The sequence below is a fragment of the Sus scrofa genome, chromosome 12 (genome assembly GCF_054392235.1).
Source record: "Sus scrofa isolate SSC_HxYL_T2T_F1_AM1 chromosome 12, Sscrofa_HxYL_maternal_Yorkshire_Landrace_v2.0, whole genome shotgun sequence".
NCBI lineage: Eukaryota > Metazoa > Chordata > Mammalia > Artiodactyla > Suidae > Sus > Sus scrofa.
In genome coordinates, this window is record NC_139394.1 from 58,344,703 (window position 1) to 58,354,042 (window position 9,340).

At 54.5% G+C, this 9,340-nt stretch overlaps 1 protein-coding gene and 1 long non-coding RNA gene across 2 annotated transcripts in view; one reads left to right on the top strand and one right to left on the bottom strand.

Annotated features, from left to right (window-relative positions):
• Positions 1 to 9,334, top strand: part of DNAH2 (dynein axonemal heavy chain 2) — a 104,101-nt gene extending 94,767 nt beyond the window's left edge. The window contains exons 76-88 of the mRNA XM_013981316.3: positions 2,049 to 2,235; positions 2,414 to 2,562; positions 2,701 to 2,884; positions 3,123 to 3,313; positions 5,577 to 5,768; positions 6,201 to 6,385; positions 6,577 to 6,805; positions 6,885 to 7,036; positions 7,154 to 7,268; positions 8,190 to 8,366; positions 8,464 to 8,538; positions 8,698 to 8,848; positions 8,968 to 9,334. Coding sequence (XP_013836770.3) covers positions 2,049 to 2,235; positions 2,414 to 2,562; positions 2,701 to 2,884; positions 3,123 to 3,313; positions 5,577 to 5,768; positions 6,201 to 6,385; positions 6,577 to 6,805; positions 6,885 to 7,036; positions 7,154 to 7,268; positions 8,190 to 8,366; positions 8,464 to 8,538; positions 8,698 to 8,848; positions 8,968 to 9,122 — 2,142 coding nt within the window. The 3' untranslated portion in view covers positions 9,123 to 9,334. The remainder of the gene's footprint in view (positions 1 to 2,048; positions 2,236 to 2,413; positions 2,563 to 2,700; positions 2,885 to 3,122; positions 3,314 to 5,576; positions 5,769 to 6,200; positions 6,386 to 6,576; positions 6,806 to 6,884; positions 7,037 to 7,153; positions 7,269 to 8,189; positions 8,367 to 8,463; positions 8,539 to 8,697; positions 8,849 to 8,967) is intronic.
• On the bottom strand, positions 5,014 to 8,862 carry LOC146398389 (uncharacterized). Its single transcript, XR_014821826.1, has 3 exons — positions 8,725 to 8,862; positions 8,028 to 8,596; positions 5,014 to 7,707 (listed from the first exon to the last, which is right to left on the bottom strand). It is a non-coding gene; the product is annotated as an uncharacterized LOC146398389 (long non-coding RNA).
• Positions 9,335 to 9,340: the final 6 nt, after the last annotated feature.

The window sequence follows — 9,340 nt, forward strand, 5'->3', positions numbered from 1 at the left end:
CATGCACTCCCTTGCCCGTGATCCACCCAGTGGCAGGATCTGGCTACTCTTTTACCACTTCCAGGCCCTCTTTCCCCAGGCTGAATTCGTGGTCACCGTTACACTTCCTCCCTTGCAAACCCCCTCATCCCCTTTGCCCCCACCCCGCAGTGTGGCATCTGCTTGCTGAAGCTACCACTCCGGTTAGATCTGACTCGCCTTCTTTGTCCCAATGTGGCCTGTGCGGCTGGACGGGCTGGAGAAAAACATGCCCCCACCGACCGGACTCACTTTACACCCATGACCATGAACCTCAAGTGGGCTCTTAAAGCTGCCAACCACACCTCAGTTCCCTGGGCCACCCCCGCCCCCTCTGGACAGCAGTTACTTTCATTCCTTTTGGCACCTTCACTTCACTTCCCATCTGGATTTTAGCGAGAGCCCCCGCCACCCCCATCACGCAACAGAGTGACCAGAGAGGGTCTTTTAAAACAGAGGCCCCGCGGAGTTCCCATCGTGGCTCAGTGGTTAACGAATCCAACTAGGAACCAGGAGGTGGCGGGTTCAATCCCTGGCCTTGCTCAGTGGGTTAAGGATCCGGCGTTGCTGTGAGCTGTGGTGTAGGTTGCAGACATGGCTCGGATCTCGAGTTGCTGTGGCTCTGGTGTAGGCTTGGCAGCTACAGCTCCAATTAGACCCCTAGCCTGGGAACCTCCACATGCAGCGGGAGCGGCCCTAGAAAAGGCGAAAAGACAAAAAATAAAATAAAATAAAAAATAAAACAGAGGCCTTGTCACAGATGTCAGCCCCCATGGCCAGCTCCTCGCTCCACTCCAGCCGCACAGGCCTCCTCCCGTTGCTGGCATGTCCCTCCTCAGAGTCTTTGCACTGGTTGTTCCTTTTACCAGGAAGCTGTTCCCCCACTTGGCCCTTGTGCCCATCCTTCAAGTCTTGATTCAAATCTCACCTCACTGAGACCTCCTTAACTTTCTATTTTTTTTTTTTTTGGTCTTTTTAGGGCCACACCCACAGCATATGGAGATTCCCAGGCTAGGGGTCCAATTGGAGCTACAGCTGCCGGCCTACACCACAGCCACAGCAATGCCAGATCTTTAACTCACTGAGCGAGGCCAGGGATCAAACCTGCAACCTCATGGTTCCTAGTCTGATTTGTTAACCACTGAGCCACTATGGGAACTCCAACTTTCTTATTTAATATTCCAAACTACAAATAATGAACCAAAAACATAACAAATAAGTACATTGTCTAGTACATTAAAGATGGCAGTGCCATGGAAAAAGCGAATAAGTTGAGGCTGGAGTTTCCTGGTGGCTCTGTGAGTTAAGGATCTGACAGTTGTCACTGCTGTGGCTCGGGTCGCTGTTGTGGTGCGGGTTCCATCCCGGGCCTCAGAACTTCCGCATGCCTCTGGTGCAGCCACAACAAAAAAGAAAGAAAAAGAAAAAGAGAGTAAGTGAGTGAGTCCGGTTTGTGCCTCTCTTCTGTCGAGGGTGCTTCTCTTTCCTGTAGGAGACATTATTGCCAGACAACCACCAGGGGGCGCCCGCTTCCTAAATTTGGGCTGTGCTACCTCCGCACAGCGTCTGAGACCTAGCACCCCCCCTGCCCCCCCCCCCCGCCAATTTATTTCTCCAGTAAAGGTGGATTCCAATCCATCTCAGATTCCTGTATTAATTTCTTCATTTTGTTTCATGAAATATTCATCTTGGCATTTCCACCTTAAAAAAAGATAATTCTGGAGTTCCTGTCGTGGCGCAGCGGTTAACGAATCCAACTAGGAACCATGAGGTGGTGGGTTCAATCCCTGGCCTTGCTCGGTGGGTTAAGGATCCAGCGTTGCCTTGAGCTGTGGTGTAGGCCGGCAGCTACAGCTCCGATTGAACCCCTAGCCTGGGAACCTACATATGCCGCAGGAGTGGCCCTAGAAAAGGCAAAAAGACCAAAAAAAAAAAAAAGATAATTTTTCTTTTGGGGTCTTCCTGGTCAATTCCTCTCTCCTTTCTCGTCCTCCCGCCGCCACCCACCCCCACCCCTATCCCCGCCCCAGGTCCTGGATCGCGAGGGCCAAATGGATAACCCCTGTACCAGCTGGCTTGCAGATGCCTACTGGGATAACATCACAGAGCTGGACAAACTGACCAACTTCCACGGGCTCATGAACTCCTTTGAACAGTATCCTCGTGACTGGCACCTGTGGTACACCAACGCCACCCCGGAGAAGGCTATGCTGCCAGGTGCCCGGACCTCCCCTCCTGCCTTTCTCCTGCTCTTCCTTTCGCACTCCCCGCCGCACCCCCACCCCCGGTCCTGAGTTCCCTCGGTGCTTCCGCGTCCTGGCCTGGCATTGCGCAGGTGTTCTTTTGTTCAGATTCCCTGCTCTTCCCGCCTCACTCTCCCTGCCACCGCCTCCAGGTGAGTGGGAGAACGCCTGCAATGAAATGCAGCGGATGCTGATCGTTCGCTCCCTGCGCCAGGACCGCGTGGCCTTCTGCGTGACCTCCTTCATCATCTCCAACCTTGGCTCCCGCTTTGTTGAGCCGCCTGTGCTAAACATGAAGTCGGTCAGTTTCCTTCCACGCAGGCGCCTGGGTCCTTCTCGCCCCTTCCCGGTCCCAGTCTGCCACCCGCCTTTCCTCCCTCTCTCTCCCACTGCCTTACCTGGGCCTTCTGCCTGAGGCCCCACCCTGTGTTTGGGGCAGGTGATGGAGGACTCAGCCCCACGGACGCCACTCGTGTTCATTCTGTCCCCCGGTGTGGACCCCACCAGTGGCCTGCTCCAGCTGGCTGAGCACACAGGCATGGCCCAGCGCTTCCACGCCCTCTCCCTGGGCCAGGGCCAGGCCCCCATCGCTGCTCGACTTCTTCGAGAGGGTGTGATTCAGGGTCAGTGTCCGCCCGGTTCTTCTTCCCCAATCCTCGGCCCTGGCCTGCCTGCCCGCTACCTCCAGCCTCAACCAGGCTGCTGTAACTGCAGCTCCTGCTTCTCCAGAAGGCCTAGGAGTGGCAGACCTGCGCCTTTGGACCCCACGCCCCAGCCTCCACACGCACAAGCAGGTGGAAAGAGGGGGAAGCAGATGAGGTGTCGGGGATGGTTCCCGCTGCATCCAGCATCTCCTTGCAGGACACTGGGTATTCCTGGCCAACTGCCACCTGTCACTGTCGTGGATGCCTAATCTGGACAAACTGGTGGAACAGCTGCAGGTGGAGGACCCTCACCCTTCCTTCCGCCTCTGGCTCAGCTCCAGCCCCCACCCAGACTTCCCCATCTCAATCCTTCAGGCCAGCATCAAGATGACCACAGAGCCGCCAAAGGTATGGGCAGCTGTAGAGAGCCAGCATGGACTGTGCCATCTGGACTGCCTTTCCTCCTCCTGGCTCAGAGCAAAGCCGTAACCTCAGCAACAGTGCGGCTTATTAGATTCTCCTGTCCTGCAACTTCCACCCTTCTCTCCTCCGTGTGCCAAACTCCGAGAACATAATAGTGATTTCTAACATTTCTCGAGCGTTTTTATGTGCCACGCATTGTTCCAAATGCTTTACATTTATTGATTTCATTGCATGTGCACGCGCACACACACACACACACACACACACACACACACACACTCACTCTATCAGGTAAATACCCTCATCCCCGTTTACAGGCAGGAAACTGAGGCCAAGAAAGAGTATAACTACTGCGTGGACCCTTCGGAGCCTTCCTCCTCCCATTGCCTTCTGTTCTCTCCCTAATGTCACTTCCTGGACCCCCAGCCTCTTGCTCCTTCCTTCCCTCCAACTCTGTTGGATTTTTTATCTTGCCTATTATGGGGTCATCATTGAACGCAGTCCTACTGATCCTTTAAAATCCAATCTTGTCGTGGCATCCTACCCCCTTACCCTCTGGCTCACTTATTTTAGTAGTTTTTGTTGCTCTTGATCAAGACCCTGTTCAGATGGCCTGTGTGCCCCGGCTGGTCAGCCCTCCCTTTCTTCTTCTTTGCTCTACCCACGCTGTTACTTTTTTAATGTTTTGGTGGCTCTTCCTCAGCAGACCCTGTACTCTCCCACCCCAGGCTTTTGCACAGGCTGCCCCCACCCACCTTTCCTCCCACGCCCCCTCCTTTGCCCCTTCAGGCTGGGGTCCCACCAGCACTTCCTCAGGAAGCCTCCCACCTCTTTCTCTGGAGACTCACTCTCCTAAAAGCTTCGCCCCTCCCTCTGGCCTTCCCGCGCTGGGAACTTTACATGTATTGGTGTAATTCTGGTTAATGCTTAACTCCTTCACTCTTTGACTGTAAGCTCCAAGAGGGCAGAGGCCATGTCCTTTTCTTCTTCCCCTCACCTTGTTGCTCATCCTATGACTAACACAGGGACCCGTATATAGTAGGCGCTCAATAAATGAGGTCTCTTGGTGTGGCTCTGGATGTCTTTCATCATTAAATGATCTCCTTGGGGCAGCTGGCAGTTGACTGTCCCTCTCCCTGATTTCCCTGACATGCACACACACTTCTGGTTGCCCCCCCCATCCCCCCCAGTCTCTTGCCACTTTTTTTTTTTTTTTTGCCTTTTAGGGCTGCACCTAAGAAATATGGAAGTTCCCAGACTAGGGATCGAATCAGAACTGCAGCTGCCAGCCTACACCACAGTCACAGCAACGCCAGATCCTTAACCCACTGAGCGAGGCCAGGGATTGAACCCATGTCCCCATGGATACCTCAGGTTCGTTACCGCTGATCCCTGATGAGAATTCCCTAAATGGTATTTATTTTTTAATTTTTTTATTTTTCTGTCTTTTTTGTCTTTTTAGAACTGCACCTACAGCATGTGGAGGTTCCCAGGCTCTGGGTCAAATCGGAGCTATTGCTGCCAGCCTATGCCACAGCCACAGCAACGCCAGATCCGAGCTGCCTCTTCGACCTACGCTACAGCTCATGGCAACGCCGGATCCTTAACCCACTGAGCAAGGCCAGGGATCGAACCTGAAACCTCATGGTTCCTGGTCAGATTTGTTTCCACTCCCCTAAATTGTATTTTTTTAAATTATATTTTCTTTTTGTTACTAGTCTATCCAATAGTCTTACTTCCATTTTCTCCCTGTTCCATTCTGTCCCTCATAGACAAATCTTCCTAAAACACTATTTCAAGGAGTTTTCTGGTGGCTTAGCGGGTTAAGGATCTGATGTTGTCACTTCTGGGGCATGGTTTCAATCCCTGGCCCAGGAAGTTCTGCATGCGGAGGGTGCATGTTTATGTCTTTGCCTTTGTTCATATTTTCTGGCACTCCCAAGTTGAGACCCACCATTCAGACACCGTGGTTGAGGGGATCAAAATATGTGTGTAGGAGATGGACAGAGACAAGAAGGCAGGGCTGCCCCTCGTCCCTGTAGTGCCCGTGTGTGAATCAGAGAAAGGCGCCCAGCCCTGTGAATGAGTGTACATCTTAGCATGCAGCTCAAAGGCTGGATTTAAGCCACCGCTCATCCCTTCAGCCAGTGCCCTTGTGCAGTGAGCAGCCTCCACAACTGTACACGGTGGTGCTAGTGGCAGGGCTGAGCAAGCATGTCATCCCACCTCTGTACTTCATTGTCCCCAGGGCTTAAAAGCCAACATGACCCGTCTTTACCAACTGATGACAGAACCACAGTTTTCCCGCTGCTCCAAACCCGCCAAGTACAAGAAGCTGCTGTTTGCACTGTGCTTCTTTCATTCTGTGTTACTTGAACGCAAAAAGTTCCTACAGCTTGGCTGGAACATCATCTACGGCTTCAACGACTCTGACTTTGAGGTTTGTGCTAACAGGGGCCCCTCATTCCAGTCCCTCTTCCTACACATCCTGCCCTGTGCCTGCCCTGCAGGAATAGCCCCTGAAAGGAAGCCTGTGTTAAAGCATCCCTGGAAGAGCTCCCATCGTGGTTCAGTGGGTTAAGAACCCAACGTAGTGTCCATGAGGATGCGGATTCGATCCCTGGCCTTGCTCAGTGTGTTAAGATCCGGCGTTGCCGTGAGCTGTGGTGTAGGTCACAGACGCGGCTCGGATCCCATGGTACTGTGGCTGTGGTGTAGGCCGGCAGCCGTGGCTCCAATTCGACCCCTAGCCTGGGACCCTCCATGTGCTGTGGCCCTAAAAAGACAAAAAATGAACCAGAAAAAGCACCCCTGGAAACGTTGCTGCCGTCACTGTGTGTGGCGCTGGGGCTCGGGCTGGGGCCATGTGCAGGTGTCGGAGAACCTGCTGAGCCTGTACCTGGATGAGTACGAGGAGACGCCCTGGGACGCGCTCAAGTACCTCATCGCCGGCGTCAACTACGGCGGGCATGTCACAGATGACTGGGACCGGCGCCTGCTCACCACCTACATCAATGACTACTTCTGTGACCCGTCTCTGTCCACCCCCTCCTACCGGTGAGGGGGGTGGCACTGGGGGGAGAGGAAGCGATGGAGAGGAGGCTGTGAGCTTGGCAGAAGGCAGGCTTTGTGCAACTGTGGGGGGCGGGGGGGAGCCAGAGCTGGGGGTTGGGTGAATGGGGTCTTGGCCTGGCGTGGAAGCCCCGGAGTCCCCGAAATGCAGTGACAATTATGTGGTGGCTCCCCAGGTTGTCAGTACTGGAGAACTATTTCATCCCCAAGGACGGGAGCCTGGCCTCCTACAAGGAGTACATCAGCATGCTGCCCAGCATGGACCCCCCCGAGGCCTTTGGCCAGCACCCCAATGCAGACGTGGCCTCGCAGATCACGGAGGCGCGGACTCTCTTTGAGACCCTGCTTTCCCTGCAACCCCAGATCACGCCCACCAGGGCGGGAGGCCAGAGCCGAGAAGAGAAGGTAAGGACAGACAGATGCCTGGAGGTGGGGGGGGGCATGAAGAGGAGTGGTCCCCCACTCAGCTCGCCCGCCCGGGCAGGTCCTCGAGCTGGCCGCTGACGTGAAACAGAAGATTCCTGAAATGATCGACTATGAGGGGACCCGAAAACTGCTGGCTCTGGACCCCTCCCCCCTCAATGTGGTCCTTCTGCAGGAGATCCAGAGATACAACAAGCTTATGGAGACCATCCTGTAAGACGGAGGGGGGTCTGCAGAACGGGGGAGGGGGCCAGAGGAGAGGCCTTCCCTTCTGCCCAGGACGCCTCTCCCAGGCCCACCCCATCCCTAACCCTCCCTGGTCCTATTCAGGTTCTCACTGACGGACCTAGAAAAAGGCATCCAGGGCCTCATCGTCATGTCTACGAGCCTGGAAGAGATCTTCAATTGCATCTTTGATGCCCACGTCCCTCCGCTCTGGGGAAAGGCAAGGTTCCAGCACTGTAGAGCCTCCTCCAACAATGTACTCTCCTTTCACCTCTGTGCCCCCAACCTCCTGGTTCTAGAGAAGCTCACAGCAAACAGCCCTGAGCCTGGGCTGGGGAGCCAGACAGGTTCAAGGTTGAAATCTGGCTTTGCCTTTCACTGACTGGCTTTGCAAAGTCATTAACTTAGAAACTTAGGGCAAGTTACTAGCCTCTCCAAGGGTATTTCAAGGATTCCTGGTACTGTGCATAGTGCCTAGCATGTGCTTCATTAATAGTGACTGGTTTGAAGTTCCTGTCGTGGCTCGGAGGTTAACAAATCCGACCAGGAACTATGAGGTTGCAGGTTCGATCCCTGGCCTCGCTCAGTGGGTTGAGGATCTGGCGTTGCCGTGAGCTGTGGTGTAGGCCAGCGGCTGCAGCTCTGATTCGACCCCTAGCCTGGGAACCTCCATATGCCACCGGTGCCTCCCTAGAAAAGACCAAAAAAAAAAGGAAAAAAAAAGTGGCAGTGTGACCGGTTCATATTACCGTTGCTATTGTTGTTAATAAATAGCTGTCATGGAGTTCCCCTTGTGGTGCAGTAGAAACGAATCTGACTAGGAATCATGAGGTTGTGGGTTCGATCCCTCGCCTTGCTCAGTGGGTTGAGGATCTGGCATTGCCGTGAGCTGTGGTGCAGGTCGCAGACTTGGTTTGGATCTGGCATTGCTGTGGCTCTGGCGAAGGCCGGCAGCTACAGCTCTGATTTGACCTCTAGCCTGGGAACCTCCATGTGCTGCGGGTGTGGCCCTAAAAAGACAAATAAATAAATAAATAGTTGTCATTTTATGCTTCTTTCCTGGAATTTGGCACCATGTATTCTTATATCTGCTCTGAGTGTTCAAAATAAGGATTTGAACACACACTGCCTCCTCCTCCAGGCATATCCCTCACAAAAGCCATTGGCTTCATGGACCCGGGACTTGGCTCTGCGTGTGGAACAGTTTGAGCTGTGGGCCAGCCGCGCACGGCCTCCTGTGATCTTCTGGCTGTCTGGCTTCACCTTTCCCACCGGCTTCCTCACTGCTGTGCTGCAGTCTTCAGCTCGCCAAAACAATGTGAGCAGTGCGGAACATGTGACGGGGAGGGATCTGGGCACATGTATTTTCTCTCCTCTTTGGGGGGTCCTCCCTTATTCTCACCTTCCATCCCCAGATTTCAGTGGACAGCCTCTCTTGGGAGTTTGTCGTCTCCACCGTGGACGACAGCAACCTAGTATATCCACCCAAGGTGGGAGCCAGATGTGCTTCTGGGCTCTGAGCAGAGGGGGCTCTGGCGGAGCAGGGTGCTGGGAGCAAAGGCGGGAAACAATTGGTTGAGAGGGGAGGACTGAGGTGCTGCTAACCGAGGGTCTAGATTGCCCCTCAACCTGCCCCCATGTCTTCCCAGGACGGGGTCTGGGTTCGGGGCCTATACCTGGAGGGTGCCGGCTGGGACCGGAAGAACTCCTGCTTGGTGGAGGCAGAGCCCATGCAGCTTGTCTGCCTCATGCCCACGATCCACTTCCGACCTACAGAGAGCCGCAAGAAGAGTGCCAAGGGTGGGACAGCTCCCTCAAGCTTGCCTGCCCCATCCCTAGTCTGGATCAGCCCAGCCTCTGCTCCACCCTTCCTTCCCAGAGGCTCCAGGGTCTGACTCTTTCTCCTCTCCTTTCCGCAGGCATGTACTCCTGTCCCTGCTATTACTATCCCAACCGGGCAGGCAGCTCAGACCGTGCATCCTTTGTCATTGGCATCGACCTGCGCTCTGGGACCATGCCGTCTGATCACTGGATCAAGAGGGGCACTGCTCTACTCATGAGCCTGGACAGTTGAGAGGGCCTCCTCTTCTTCCTCGCTTGAGGGAGGGTCGAGGACGCTAGGAGCCAAGGCTGAGAATGCACCTCGGATAGAGGCTGGACCGCACTCAGGCCTTGACCTTGGTTGAATTTGTCTGTCCTGGGGACCTGGTAATCCCTAGTTCTGCTAGCCATGAAGGTGGAGGAATCGTATCGGAGTTCAGTGCAGTAAAACACCTCAGACCACCAGCCCGA